The 15191-nt window shown below is 50.1% G+C and overlaps 1 protein-coding gene across 10 annotated transcripts in view; it reads left to right on the top strand.

Annotated features, from left to right (window-relative positions):
• The window catches only part of GREB1 (growth regulating estrogen receptor binding 1), a 133734-nt gene extending 120464 nt beyond the window's left edge, over positions 1-13270 (top strand). For 7 of the 10 annotated variants that reach the window (XM_044926237.2, XM_044926239.2, XM_044926240.2 and 4 more), the window contains 8 exons: positions 108-269; positions 1161-1365; positions 4504-4678; positions 6247-6465; positions 8007-8142; positions 9235-9435; positions 10104-10242; positions 11597-13270. In XM_044926237.2, coding sequence (XP_044782172.2) covers positions 108-269; positions 1161-1365; positions 4504-4678; positions 6247-6465; positions 8007-8142; positions 9235-9435; positions 10104-10242; positions 11597-11760 — 1401 coding nt within the window. In that variant the 3' untranslated portion in view covers positions 11761-13270. Of the gene's footprint in view, positions 1-107; positions 270-1160; positions 1366-4503; positions 4679-6246; positions 6466-8006; positions 8143-9234; positions 9436-10103; positions 10243-11596 lie in introns of those variants that run through there. The other 3 variants (XM_044926236.2, XM_044926241.2, XM_044926242.2) reach the window with 3 other exon arrangements.
• The last annotated feature ends 1921 nt before the right edge of the window (positions 13271-15191 follow it).

Below are 15191 nucleotides of genomic sequence, written 5' to 3'. Positions count from 1 at the left end.
GGTGGCAGTAGCCTCTGTGTGGTCATGGCTGCAGCAGGCCTGGGTTCTTCCGGGAGGTCAGGCCGGACTCTGATGACAAGCTCTGTCCTTTCCCCCTCACACCCCAGCTCTATGAGTCCACCCTGCACGCCTTTGCCTTCTCTTACTCCATGCTAGGAGAGGAAATCCAGCTCCACTTCATCATCCCAAAGTCCAAGGAGCACCACTTTGTCTTCAGCCAACCCGGAGGCCAGCTGGAGAGCATGCGACTGCCCCTCGTCACAGACAAGGTACTGGCCCTGCGGCCCTGGGGCTCAGCCTTGCAGATCCAGGGGCTATTATCAAACAATGAAAACCTTCGTGAAGTGGTAGTGGGTTCCTTTGTTAGAGGGTGACGGAGGCTTTATTAGCTCCTCTACTCCGTTTTCTAGACGGTTCCCATCAGAACTGGTTAGGAGCACCAGCTCAGTGGCAAGTGCTTTGAGAAATCAAGAAGGAATAGAAGACCTAGCTTGGTTGTTGAGAAAAGAGTGAAAGAAAACACAGTTGCTTATATAGAAGATTCACAACCTGAGTGAATGAGAAGCTAGGCTGTGTGGCTCAGAAGTGGAGGGATTTAAGTCACACAGCAATAACGTGCACTCAACATGTATTAGGCGCCAATAGGTGAGGGTCATGGATTTGGGTCACTGATACAAGCCCATTAGTTTTGCTCACCTTACACACCATTCTCAAACAAGCATTTATTTCGCTTTGTATTCTGTGCACCAGCGGTTTGGGCTCGGTTCTGCTGGGTGCTTATCCTGGTTGCCATCCCTTGTGTTTGAAGTGAGGTTGGCGGTGGGGCTGGACTCTGGTGGCCTCAGTGGGACGCCCGTGTCTGCTCCTGTGGCCTCTCCTTGTCCAGCAGGCTAGCCCGGGCTTCTCCCTCGGGGCAGGGGGTGGGGGGCTTTCTGAGAGAGAACAGAATGCCTCTGGAGGCCAGGCTCGGAACTGGCACGCCACTATCTGTACTGCGTTTCATCCGTAAAAGCAAGTCCCAAGGCTCAGCCAGATGCAAGGCATGCAGAAACAGGCACCATCTTCTGATGGAGGAGGCTGCAGAGTCACGTCTCGGAGGGAGGGTAGTCCTCGTGGCCAGGCTGACAAACGCTTGACGTCTCTGTGCCCATGCTCTCCAGAGTCACGAGTACATAAAGAGCCCGACGTTCACTCCCACAACTGGCCGTCACGAGCACGGACTCTTTAACCTGTACCACGCGATGGACGGTGCCAGCCACCTGCACGTGCTGGTTGTCAAGGAGTATGAGATGGCGATTTACAAGAAATACTGGCCCAACCATATCATGCTGGTCCTTCCCAGCATCTTCAACAGCGCTGGAGTTGGTAGGCCTTAATTTTTTTCCAAATTTGTTGCAAAGTTAAATTCAAGACACGTTGACTTCATAGGAAATCCACTGAGAAATGTTTTTCTAGACCGAACACCTGTTTTCCCTTAGTCCCCTCCAACAGGTGTGTGCATATTAATTACATTCATTCTATAATCACTGCTGTCCCACCACTGCACTAAGACCACCTAAACTGTGTGTGTGCTCTTCTGAATGCTGTGTGTGTGTGTGTGCTCAATGGCTTCAGTCATGTTCCACTCTTTGTGACCCCATGGACTGTAGCCCTCAGGTTCCTCTGTCCATGGGATTTTCCAGACATGCATACTGGAGTGGGTCGCCATGCCCTCCTCCAGGGGATCTTCCTGACCCAAGGGGTGAACCTGAATCTCCTACGTCTCCTGCATTGCAGGTGGATTCTTTACCAGTGAGCCACTGGGGAATCCCCTGAATGTTCTTAATCAGTTCAGTTCAGTTCAGTCGCTCATTTTCGTCCGACTCTTTGCAACCATATGGACTGCAGCACACCAGGCCTCCCTGTCCATCACCAACTCCCGGAGTCTACTCAAACTCATGTCCATTGAGTCGGTGATGCCATCCAACCATCTTATCCTCTGTTGTCCCCTTCTCCTCCTGCCTTCAATCTTTCCCAGCATCAGGGTATTTTCAACTGAGTCAGCTCTTCGCATCAGGTGGCCAAAGTATTGGAGTTTCAGCTTCAACATCAGTCCTTCCGATGAATATTCAGGACTAATCTCCTTTAGGACGGACTGGTTTGATCTCCTTGCAGTCCAAGGGACTCTGAAGAGTCTTTTCCAACACCACAGTTCAAAAGCATCAATTCTTTGGCGCTCAGATCAGATCAGATCAGTTGCTCAGTCGTGTCCAACTCTTTGTGACCCCATGAATCGCAGCACGCCAGGCCTCCCTGTCCATCACCAACTCCCGGAGTTCATTGAGACTCACGTCCATCAAGTCAGTGATGCCATCCAGCCATCTCATCCTCTGTCTTCCCCTTCTCCTCCTGCCCCCAATCCCTCCCAGCATCAGAGTCTTTTCCAATGAGTCAACTCTTCGCATGAGGTGGCCAAAGTACTGGAGTTTCAGCTTTAGCATCATTCCTTCCAAAGAAATCCCAGGGCTGATCTCCTTCAGAATGGACTGGTTGGATCTCCTTGCAGTCCAAGGGACTCTCCAGAGTCTTCTCCAACACCACAGTTCAAAAGCATCAATTCTTCGGCGCTCAGCCTTCTTCACAGTCCAACTCTCACATCCATACATGACCACCAGAAAAACCATAGCTTTGACTAGATGGACCTTTGTTGGCAAAGTAATGTCTCTGCTTTTTAATATACTGTCTAGGTTGGTCATAACTTCCCTTTCAAGGAGTAAGCATCTTTTAATTTCATGGCTGCAGTCACCATCTGCCGTGACTATGCTGCTGCTGCTGCTGCCGCCTAGTCGCTTCAGTTGTGTCCGACTCTGTGCGACCCCATAGACGGCAGCCCACCAGGCTTCCCTGTCCCTGGGATTCTCCAGGCAAGAACACTGGAGTGGGTTGCCATTTCCTTCTCCAATGCATGAAAGTAAAAAGTGAAAGTAAAATCACTCAGTCGTGTCTGACTCTTAGCGACCCCATGGACTGCAGCCTACCAGGCTTCTCCATCCATGAGATTTTCCAGGCAAGAGTACTGGAGTGGGGTGCCATTGCCTTCTCTGGCAGTGACTATGGAGCCCCCCAAAATAAAGTCTGTCACTGTTTCCACCGTTTCCCCATCTATTTGCCATGAAGTGATGGAACTGGATGACTTGATCTTAGTTTTCTGAATGTTGAGCTTTAAGCCAACTTTTTCTCTCTCCTCTTTCACTTTCATCAAGAGGCTCTTTAGTTGTTCTTCACTTTCTGCCATATGGGTGGTGTCATCTGCATATCTGAGGTTATTGATATTTCTCCTGGCAATCTTGATTCCAGCTTGTGCTTCATCCAGCCCAGCGTTTCTCATAATGTACTCTGCATATAAATTAAATAAGCAGGGTGACAGTATACAGCCTTGATGTACTCCTTTTCCTATTTGGAGCTAGTCTGTTGTTCCATGTCCAGTTCTAACTGTTGCTTCCTGACCTGCATACAGGTTTCTCAAGAGGCAGGTCAGGTGGTCTGGTATTCCCAACTCTTTCAGAATTTTCCACAGTGTTATACCCTAATTTCACTAACTGCAGGTTTTCTGGGATAACCTGTCACTTGAATTCTTTGGTGATAGACCCTTTAAAACACCCCCTACTCAATAAAATTTCTGTGAATGGAGACTTGAGAGAGTCTTCTAGGTGTTGACTAAAAAAAAAAAAAGCACAATGAGAGAGTTGTGAGTAAGGTTTTACTGGGGGCAGAATGAGGACCAGAGCCTGGGAGACCGCCTCTCAGATAGCTCCGAGGAACTGCTCCCAGGAGATGTGGGGAGAGGCCGGTGTGTATGTGAGGGAAGGGGGTTAACTGCCATCAGGCGCACACATCAGCAGAGGGATGCTGCTGGTCACGGACAGCAGGTGTCTCCATTAAGGATTTTCGTGCGTTTCTAGATAGGAGACAGTGCAGGAAACCGGGCTTATAAAATCTTCTCCTGAAAAATATCTCACGATGTGTAGGCCTGTTCTGCTGGTTTGTCCTAGAGCACAGAGTGCCTCATTCTCCACCCTGAACGGCTTGCAGGGTGTGTTGAAGGTCTGCAGTGGCCACTAGTGACCTCACCCTTATAGAGGCAGATGGTGAGAGATGGCTTTTGTCTGCATAGAATCGAAAGGCCTTTCTCTTTCAGCTTTCTGGCTTTTAAAGCTATTTTGATTTGTTGACGATTCTTTTTTTCTTCAGTGCTCAGTTATTGGTTTATTCATGGTCTCAGCTGTTAGAAAAGCAAAGATAAATAGACAGATGTGTGCACAAATGGGAGGGGAGTGTTTTCTGACCTCGAATTTCCTCTCCCGAGTCAACAGCCTATAGCGAGTGGATAAGGGCTGCAGAGAAGAGGAGGTAGGGCTGGGGCCTGGGTGGGCTTTCATCAGATTCTTGTTCTTAGCGGGGCTTTGTCCTGGGTTGGGGTGGGCACTTGGACTGACCCGAGTCGGGGTCGTCTGCTCATTTCAGGCGCCGCCCACTTCCTGATCAAGGAGCTGTCTTACCACAACCTGGAGCTGGAGCGGAACCGTCAGGAGGAGCTGGGAATCAAGCCCCAGGACATCTGGCCTTTCATTGTGATTTCTGATGACTCCTGCGTGATGTGGAATGTGGTGGACATCGACAGTGGTGGGGAGAGAAGCAGGTGAGAGCCCCTTTCCCAACGGCACCCCACTAAGACAAGGGAGCAGGCACTCTGCCCAGTGGGGGATTCTTGTCCATCCTTTGAGGACCCCAGAGGGCGCCTCCTCTTAGAAGATGTAGTGTGCGGTGGACAGAACCCTATCTGGGGTGGGCTCACCCGTCAAGCCTTTGAGTTTTTAATTGAAAACATTTTACTGAGGCACAATAGAGACAGAAAATAATGCAACATAAATTCAGTATAAAATATAAAAAAAAAAGTGTCATACATATCCAGGTATTTTCACAAACAGAACACACCCACTTAACAAACTCCCTGATGAAGAAATGGACCATCACCATCACTGATGTGCCCTCCCCCACACCTTCTAGAACCTTCTCCCTGCTCCAGCCTCCTCCTGACATGAAGCTGTATTTTTATTTGCTGTGTGACATTCGGGAAACGACTCTTTCTGGGGCAGCTTTCAAAGGGGCACTTGCCCTTGTCCTAGAGGTTTGTTACGAGGATTAGGTAAACCGTGAATTGTGTGCCTGGAGGAGGGTGATGGAGCGGCAGGAGGTAGAAAAGGCTCAGTAGGTAGAGCTGCATCTGAGCATCATTGGGAAGATACCTCTGTGTGGTTTTTTGGCACAAGTATTTCAACTTAGCCTTTTATCTTTGGCTTATTTGAGAAACAACTTGAATGCTTGGCTTGTTTTTTTTTTTGAGAGACGATGTAAGGTTAGTTCTCTTTTGTGTTAGTGAGTCCTAAGTCCTAGTGTAACAACTTCCATCCTCACCACTGTTCTTCTGGAAAAAAATGTGTTCGGTCTGATAGAGCCCACAGACATGACAAGAGCAAGCTGCCATGCTTTCGTGTTTTCACTGTCAGCCTTCCGAGGGCGAAAGCTTGGCTGAGCACAGCGATGAGGAAGAGAACTAAGCTTTTTCCCTCTGCTTTTCTGAATTTCGTTCCGAAGCAGAATGTTCAAGTCCTGGTGTGTCAGAGCTGGCTGAGGCCTTAGGGAGCTTAGCAGAAGCCCCTCGGCTGGGGAAAAGGAAGCTGAGATGCAGAGAAGTTGAGCCACTTACTGGGTCTCTCACACACAGAACTCTTTTTGTCTGGGCTACCAGCCCCGGGGTTACTCCCTTCAGCTGCCCTCCCTGTTCGTCAGGTGGCCCTCACTGTCTTCCCAGACCTCAGTCGCCATCAGGGTGGGGTGGGAGGTGCTTACACATAGCCTCCTTCCCTCCCCCTAACCTCCTTGGAATTGCCACCAGAAACGCGAGGTGGCATGGCATGCTGCAGAGAATGTGGGCTCTGGAGACAGACAACACCCTTCCAGCCAAGCTCTGTTGAGTAACACTGGCCAAGTCAGCCAGAGCCTCCTTTTCTTCATCTGTGAAATGGGGATGATGGTTCTATGTGACAAGATTGCTGTGAGGATCAGTGATAATGAATTCGAAGTGCCTGGTGGCTGTGATGGGTTCTGGGTGCAGCAGCCTGCCCGGCATGTTCAGGGGAGAGCAGCGGCCTGGCCAGCCCAGTCTGCACACCGACCTGGGGATGTCTGTCTCCCTCCTTCGAGCAGAGAATTTTCCTGGTCGGAGAGAAACGTATCCTTGAAGCACATCATGCAGCACATCGAGGCATCCCCCAACATCACCCACTACGCCCTGATCGGCATGCGGAAGTGGTCCAGCAAGACCGGGAGCCGCGAGGTGCGCGAGCCCTTCTCCCGCTGCCATGTGCATGACTTCATCGTCTTGAATGTGGACTTGACCCAGAACGTGCAGTACAACCAGAACCGGTGAGCCCCGCCCGACCACAGCCATCAGCTCAGCCCGCGGTCCCAGGGCCCTTTGTCCAACCATATCCATCAGCTCAGCCCATGGTCAGGGCCCTTTGTCCAACCACGTCCATCAGCTCAGCCCACAGTCCTAGGGCCTTTTGTCCAACCACGTCCATCAGCTCAGCCCACGGTCCCAGGGCCCTTTGTCCAACCACGTCCATCAGCTCAGCCCATGGTCAGGGCCCTTTGTCCAACCACGTCCATCAGCTCAGCCCGTGGTCCCAGGGCCTTTTGTCCAGCCACATCCATCAGCTCAGCCCATGGTCAGGGCCCTTTGTCCAACAACGTCCATCAGCTCAGCCCACAGTCCCAGGGCCCTCTGCAAGGGGCAGCCTTACTCCTGGAGGGCCCTTGCTCCTTCCTTGCCCTGCAGGGCCTTCCTACCCATGATACTGGCCTGGCCCCTTGCTTTCAGTCCTCATGGATTTTTTCTTTTTTTTTTTTAGTATTTTTGTTGCATAATTTTAGGGGAGATTTGCATAAGACCATTCAGCTTCCTTCACCAGTTCACACGGTACCTTATTTAATGACTTCGTTCTTCTAGGTGGTGTTTCTCTTGCTTTTCTGGCTCCTTCTGTGAACACATTACTTTCTAGGAGCTTGAGCGCTGAAGGAAATGATAATTTCCTTGTGTCCCTCTCTCTGGATCTAGCCGCAGAAGTGCTCATGTCTCAAGAAGAATCCAGTCGCTAATGTTAGCGAGCCCTCTACCTGCCAGGAAGTGGGCACATCCCCAAGAGTGCCTGCAGAGGAGTGTCTGTTTTGGAGCAGACTGACCTGCTAGGAATGTGGGTTCTGCCGTTTGTCAGCTTTGACATTTAGGCAGATGACTCGCCATCTCTGAGTCTTGATTTCCTCCTGTAACAGTGGCTCATATAGTGGCTCATATATTTACTCTGGGAGACCAGTTGTCTTCTTTCTAACATGTAGATGAAGTGGCATTTGTTAAGTCCCCTTCATGGTACCTGGCATGGCGTGCCAAGCTCAGTCATGTCTGACTCTTTGTGACTCCATGGACTGTAGCCTACCAGGCTCCTCTGTCCATGGGATTTTCCAGGCAAGAATACTGGAATGGGTTGCCATTTCCTTCTCCAGGGGATCTTCCCAACCCGGGGATCGAATCCCAGTCTCCCGCATTGCAGGCAGATGCTTTACCATCTGAGCCACCAGGGAAACAATAAATTTACTCTGGGAGGTCAGTTGCTTTTTAACAGATAGATGAAGTGACGTCTGTTAAGTCCCCTTCACTGTGCCTGGCATGGTGTGCACGGTCCACATGTGACAGGGCTTCTGTAGTAAAAGCCTGAGTACACCCTGCCTTCCTGGTGCAGGGGCATCACAGCTTGTTTCTTTCTTGGTTTGCCTCCTGTGCCTCCCAGGGGAAGGTCTTTGGGGGCAGGAATGAGCTTGCTCATCTTCCCAGATACGGGGGTGTCTGGTGGGGGTGTGACCGTGAGCTAACTGGAGGCCGACCCACCCCCTCCTCTGGTTCCCGCCAGGTTCATGTGTGACGACGTGGACTTCAACCTGCGGGTGCACAGCGCCGGCCTCCTGCTCTGCCGGTTCAACCGCTTCAGCGTGATGAAGAAGCAGATCGCGGTGGGAGGGCACAGGTCCTTCCACATCACATCCAAGGTGGGTGCGGCCGTGTGCCCGGAGAGAGCTGCTGCCTGTGGTGGGAAAGCTGGTGGGGAGGCCACCCGGGCACCTCTGAGTCAGTGGGGTGGGCTTGACGGCTAGGAAGTGCTAGTGAAGGTTTCCTGCTGGGAGCCCTGAGAAGAGAAAGACTCCATCGAGTTTCCCTTCTCGTCTCCAGTTGTGTGTGTGTGTGTGTGTGTGTCTCCCTGCCACGTGCGCACCACCAGCCTTCCAGTGTGCCCTTGCCCTCACCTCCCACCCCCACCCCACGCTCTCTCTCTGCGTGATTTCTTGAGCACATCTCCATTAGTGTCTTTGCTGCTCACTTGTCTGGCTTTTCTGCTGGGCAGAGCCCTTGGGGGTCAGATGTGGTACTGTGCTCTTCTTAGGGTCCCCGGGACAGCACCTGCTAAATACTGCCTGAATGGGACTGACAGGCTAGCTTGATGGGTGTGCCATCTGCCCTGGAGACAGCCTCCAGGTGGGGGGAGACATGTCCTCGGTGATCTGTATCCTCCAGGAACCCGTAGGGCGCTGGCACACCCCTGCCTTGAAGGTCCCTTTGATCCATGGAGGAGAGTGGCAGAGATAAGCCGAAGAAGTAGGAGAACCCATTGAAAGGTGTCCATCAGAGGACTTGAGTAGTCTTATGTATGTGCACAGTCTGTTTGGCTCCAGCCTGGGAAATACGTTGGTGATGGAGTAAGAGATTGTGGGCCCAGAGGGCTGGGCTGTCGAGAGGAAGACCAGTGGGACTGGACAGGAGACAGAGAGGATCTGGAGGTCAGGGGGAAGGCTGACCCTTCCCAGAAGCTGACATCTCGGAATCTGGGGGAACACTGGGTCCTTGGGTTCTCTTTATTTTTTTCTAGACAAGACAGCCAGGTCTCTGCACGGAGTGGTCATTGTCTATAGTCACTCATCCCGTGGTCAGTTTTCACACATCCCACTTTAAGCCAACTTTTCCTTAATGGAGAGCTTCACCGTGGACGTATATGTTCTCACATCACGGTTGCACACAGCCATCCACGACGGGAAGGCCCACCCCGGGTCCCCGGGAGTGGCTGACGCCCGCCCGTCCCCACGCAGGTGTCGGACAGCCCCATGGCCGTCGTGCCCGCCCAGTACATCTGCGCCCCCGACAGCAAGCACACGTTCCTCGCGGCCCCCGCGCAGCTCCTCCTGGAGAAGTTCCTCCAGCACCACAGCCACCGCTTCTTCCCGCTGTCCCTGAAGAATCTCGGCCACCCCGTGCTGTCCGTGGACTGCTACCTGAACCTGGGGTCTCAGGTAACCATCTGAGGGGGCCCTGTCGAGCCCATCAATCAGAGAAGTCCCTCAACACGGGAGCTAGAACCCAGAACTTGGAATTACAGCCCCCCAACTGTGTCAGCTCTGGCCTGGCCCCCGCTTTACAGTCGATAAGATAAAGGCTGAAAGAATTGAAATGGTGTGCCCCCATATCAAGGGGCTTCCCTGGTGGCTCAGTGGTAGAGAACCTGCCTGCCAGTGCAGGCACAGGAGATGCAGGTTTGATCCCTGGGCCGGGAAGATGCCCTGGAGGACGGCATGGCAACCCACCCCAGTATTCTTGCCTGGAGAATCCTGGGGACAGAGGAAGCTGGCGGGCTACAGTCCATGGGGTCGAAAAGAGTCAGACACAACGGAAGCGACTTAGCACACACACCCTGATATAGAAAGTTAGGGATCAAACGTACTACTAATGCCAGAACATCTCTGATTCTCAAATGAGGTAATGAATAGATATATCTGGGTAAGTCTCGGAGTTGATGTTTAAAACATAAGATTTGGAAATGACATTGAATGCTGTGTTTGGTCCTCCAAGCCCAAGCTTGACCTGGCAGTTAGTGTGTGTTAGATGCAAAGCTCTAGCACAGTGCTGTGGGGTGTTTCATGGAAAATGACTTTTCTCATGGATTCCATTTTTTCCCCCCCAGATCTCTGTGTGTTACGTGAGCTCCAGGCCCCACTCTTTAAACATCAGCTGCTCTGACTTCGTGTTCAGTGGACTCCTGCTTTACCTCTGTGACTCTTTCGTGGGCGCTAGCTTTTTGAAAAAGTTTCATTTTCTGAAAGGTAACTTCTCGTGCTCTTACGGTGGACCTTGACTTGAATGGCTGTCGTCACTGGCACCTCTGTGGAGGTGAACCTGGTCCCCATCCTTTTTGGCAACAAGTAAACTGAGGCTCAGGCTTCCCTGGTGGCTCAGTGAAAGAATCTGCCTGCCAGTACAGGAGACATGGGTTTGATCCCTGAGTTGGGAAGATCCCTTGGAGGAGGACATGGCAACCCACTTCAGTATTCTTGCCTGGAGAATCCCATGGACAGAGGAGCCTGGTGGGCTACAGTCCACAGGGTCACAAAGAGTCAGACACGACTGAGCGACTAACAAGAACAGCAAAACTGAGACTCAGGGCTTGTGACTTTCCCGGCTCTCCAGGGAGGCACAAGAAGGCTGGGGTGGGATCCCAGGATGGCTCTTCCCCTCTACCTGTTTGCACAGAGATAAGACACATCCCCTTTCTTCCCAGTGACCAGCAGATATTTTCAACTTTTCTGTTGCTTTTCAGGCCAGGCTCTTAGCCTAAGCATGCAGACCTCCTAGACATTTTTCTTCTTGGTGGATGAGTTCTTCTTTGTCCTGGGCTGCTGCGTGTATCTTTACTTTCCTTCTAATCTTTCTCCCTCTATAGGTGTTTTCGTGCTGGAGTGGTTGAGAGTGGGAAACGTTCATTCAGTATGACTTAAAAACACTATTTCCAATCCAGCTGGCATCCCTAATTGATCTTCACTTTTTCTTGGTTGGACGTGACGCCCACCTTCCTCTCTGTGAGGTGTTGAGTGAGCATCGGGGTTGCATAAGCTTTGGGGAAATAGTCAGAGGTTTCCGCAACATTCTGTGCTCCTGGGAAACATCTTGTCTAATAGAAGGATGGGATATGGAGGTAGGGGGGTAGATGGTATGAACACTCATGATTATTGATGTGTGCTAGGGTTCGAGAGGAAGGAGAATTCACGTTGCCAGGCAGGAGGAGAGGCAGGAGGCACAGGGGGCCTGGGTGGGCAGCTGACTGCAATGGGTGAAGAGGGCAGGGTTAGGCTGTGGGGTGCAGTGTTTCCCACCAGCGCTGGAGCTGAGGATGCTGGTTTGTGATCCTAAGAGTCTTTCTCCTTCTCCCTGTCTGCTCACTTCTTTGCCATCATTTCTTGGTTCCATGTTGTCTCATCTGCCAAACCTGCCAAGTCACATGCTCACTGTCTAGCTAAGATGGCGAAGCAGCCCCTGGAAACAGGCGCTCACTTGGACATCTGGCTCTTCCCTTCCAAAAGCAGCATTGTCTTTTGTTCTGGCAAACGGCAGCCGGGCGGGAGCTTTCCTGCGCAGAAACTCCCCTGTTCCGTTCACACACCTCTGCCGTTGTCCACACAGGTGCCACCTTGTGTGTGATCTGTCAGGACCGCAACTCGCTCCGCCAGACAGTCGTCCGCCTGGAGCTGGAAGACGAGTGGCAGTTTCGGCTGCGAGATGAATTCCAGACAGCCAACGCCAAGGAGGACCGGCCACTCTTCTTCCTGACCGGACGGCACATCTGAGGGTGGAGCCTGCCCAACCTCAGGCTGCTGAGGCTAAAGGAAGAATTAGAACCCCGGGGTGTCTGGACCGGGATGGGACCCAGTGGTGTTTGTTGCCACACCTTCATGGTAGGTGCCAGGGAACCATAGGTCCCAGAGATGCGTGGAGACTTACTGAGAGCAACAGGGACGAGTGGATGGTGAGCAAGAACTCCAACCCCAGACCCCTAGGTTCCGGGCCAGACCCCACAGCCCTGGCCTGTATCGAAGTTCATTTTATGAAGAACAAAGTTTTGCCTACTGTCACGACATCCATATGCTTCCACGGACACACTTGGACAAACTTGACTTTCCTCTTAGTTCTGAAGGATCCTTCTTGGATTATTTTGTAGAGATGCCAGCATTTCAGATGATGGATGTGGTGTTGGCTAAGTAGGTTTCCCTCTAACCTACTCCAGAGCAATAGTCCAAAAGACCATTTTAACCATAAAGGCTGGACACAAGGAAAAACGAAGTAGGTTCACTTAATTATGAATTGTGTAAGGTTACTCTTTTAGAAACTAGCCCAAAGGCATCACATTTAATAAAGTAAAACAAATAGTTTCACTTCAGAGCAAATACGATTCTATTAAAATAGTATAGGGTAAATACCCTACCTCTTAGAAAGGGCAAAAGTGAAAAGAAACTTTTTTTAAAAAAACTACAGGGCTTGCAGGAAGGTAATTAGGGTTGCAGAGATTGACCTTGAGAAACAGAATTTGCCTTACAAAGGAAAGAGAGCCAAACGTCTTTCTTGAAACAAACAAAACAACCAAAGCGATAGGGAAAGTAGCTGATAAGAACTAGACTTCTGACTCTAATTTATTGAAGCTCAGTTTTTAATCTCCTTGAATTGCTCGTCTTCTCTTCTGAATGTTTGGTCCTTGTGCAGAGAGGAAGGGGACAGACAAGGTCACGGTTGTACTGTGATACCCGTACTCTGCCTTGCCTGCCGGAATACGTTTTAAACCAGCATGTTAGGGTGCCCCCTAGAGGCCGGGCCCGGGGCCAGGTGCTTTCACTATCTTGCTCACCCTTTCCAGCAGCCTTGTGCTGTGGCATCTTTCTTCCCCTTTGAAAGGTGAGCCAGTTGAGATGGAAACAGTGCATCACCCCAGGATCACACAGCTGCAGACTCCGGGGAAGAAGAGAAGCAGAGCAGACTCCGGGGTCCGTCTCCCCGGCCCACCACACTGTTTGTGGAGTGGCCCGTAACCAGAGGAAGAGTTGAAAGGTCCTCAGAAATGATTCAGCAGAATGCACTGTTGTCCATCCATCTTAGACGTTTATAAGCACTCTAATGGATACTAATCCGAGAAGGAATTATGTTCAAAGATGATGCCAAAGAGTTAATGTCAATCTTTTCTTCCCTGAGGAAAAAAAAAATAGTCCATGAGTATAAAAAATTTAGATCAATGTTTCTAAAAAAACGATCACTTTGTATATGTCATTATTCCTATTTTGGAATAAAAACTTACCTTTTTGAGTTCTACCTTCTTGAGTCTTTCATAAATGGTGGCATCTAGGCTGCTCTTCCTGTTTTATTCGTTAATTTAAAGTTGAAAAAAAACCCTAACATTCTTGTTTGTTCCAGCCTTATAAATAAAATTCATAATGCATGTATTGTTTCTTTGGTGGGAATGAATTGCACTGTCTTAGAGAACTACCTGCTTGAAATCTCAATGTGTGACAGAAAGGGTAGTTTGGGAAAGAAAAGAATAAATTCATAAAAGTAAGTGTATAGTAAGATGTGCTCGTTGTTCAGCTGCTCAGTCATGTCCCAGTCTTTGCAACTCCATGGACTGCAGCATGCCAGACTTCCCTGTCCTTCATTATCTCCCTGAGTCTGTTCAAACTCGTGTCCATTGAGTCAGTGATGCCATCCAATCATCTCATCCCGTGTTGCCTCCTGCCCTCAGTCTTTCCCAGCATCAGGAGATCTTTTCCAATGAGTTGGCTTTTCTCATCAGGTGGCCAAAGTATTGGAGCTTTAGCATCAGCCCCTCCAGTGAATATTCAGGATTGATTTCCCTTGGGATTGACTGGTTTGAGCTCCTTGCAGCTGATGGGTTGAAGCTCAGGCTGAGAGAGTGTGGATCCCCAGGTAGGCAGGGGCCCTGGGGGGCCAGGCCTTTGTGAATAAGACAAACTCACAGCAGCCCCCTCTCCGTGGCATTGTTTTGTCCCCACAGTCACTTGAGGCAGTTAATAGCAGACATGAGCTCCCTAGTACAATACAAAAATAAACTCACAAGTAAAACTCATAACAAAAATAAAGGAAATGTTATAAGGGAGGAGGTGATAACCTCCATAATGAGTCAGTACAGCAAACAATCCTATAAAACAAGTGTAATTAAATTCAGGGGAAAAGATGGTGTTGTATCCAGGACCAAAAAAAACACAGCAATTACAGATCTTGGAAGTTAAAACCTCAGTGGGCAGATGAAATAGACCAGCTCAAGAGTGAAACAGACAGCTGGGAGGTGAGCCGAAAAAAGTCTAGAGGACAGCACAAGGAATGTTCCCAATCTCTGCTCACCCTTTACTTCTTCCTCCATTCACTGCGTATCAGCTGCTCGGCCCTCCTGGACCTCTGGGACCACTGCGTATCAGCTGCCCGGCCCTCCTGGACTTCTGGGGCCACTGCGTATCAGCTGCCTGGCCCTCCTGGACCACTGGGGCCACTGCCAGGCCGGTGCCCACCTCTGCCCAGGGTGCTCCTCCCTCTCACATCTGCCTGGACCCCTCCCTCACTTCCTCTGGGCCCTTAATACTCAGAAGCCCCCTCCTCAGTGCCGTCATCCCTCACTGAGTGTACCAGAACACAGTGGGTTTAGTTGTCTCTGCTTTTTTTCCTGGTCTTTCCCCTTGAAAGTAGGAATTGTATGAGATAGTTTCGCTGCTCTGTTCTCAGAGCCGTGATTATGCCCAGCACATGGTGGATGCTCGTGAAATGCCCACTGAGTGAATGAATGAATCTCTTCTATCTTAGCTGATCCCAACATGGGAGCTGGGGGTGGGAGCGGTCAGTGATGGAGGAATTGATAAAATGAGGGAAATTGAGCACAAATTCTTGGTTTACTAGGGGTAGAAGTGATTAACATAATTATTGAAAAAGGAACATTTAAACATGTGTTAAAAACATTTAGAGTAGCTGCTAAAAGGGAAAAACTGGATGGCCAACACTTTAAACATCAAAGGGAAAATCAGCACTGACAAAATCAATGTAGGAATTGAGTGAACTGGGGAGGGAAAGGGGGTAAAAAGCAAGAAAACTTGGGGAATAAAGAACATATCTAAAACTGTCAATAATGAAATTAATTTTCTTGACTCAGATTGTGTCAAGAAAGCTAATCAGACTAGGACTTCATATTTAAAAATTAAATAGGCAATGGGATGTTTTAAGTTAAAGT

This window comes from Bubalus bubalis, chromosome 12, assembly GCF_019923935.1.
Source record: "Bubalus bubalis isolate 160015118507 breed Murrah chromosome 12, NDDB_SH_1, whole genome shotgun sequence".
In the NCBI taxonomy this organism is placed as follows: domain Eukaryota; kingdom Metazoa; phylum Chordata; class Mammalia; order Artiodactyla; family Bovidae; genus Bubalus; species Bubalus bubalis.
This window is presented reverse-complemented; position numbering and strand designations above follow the sequence as displayed.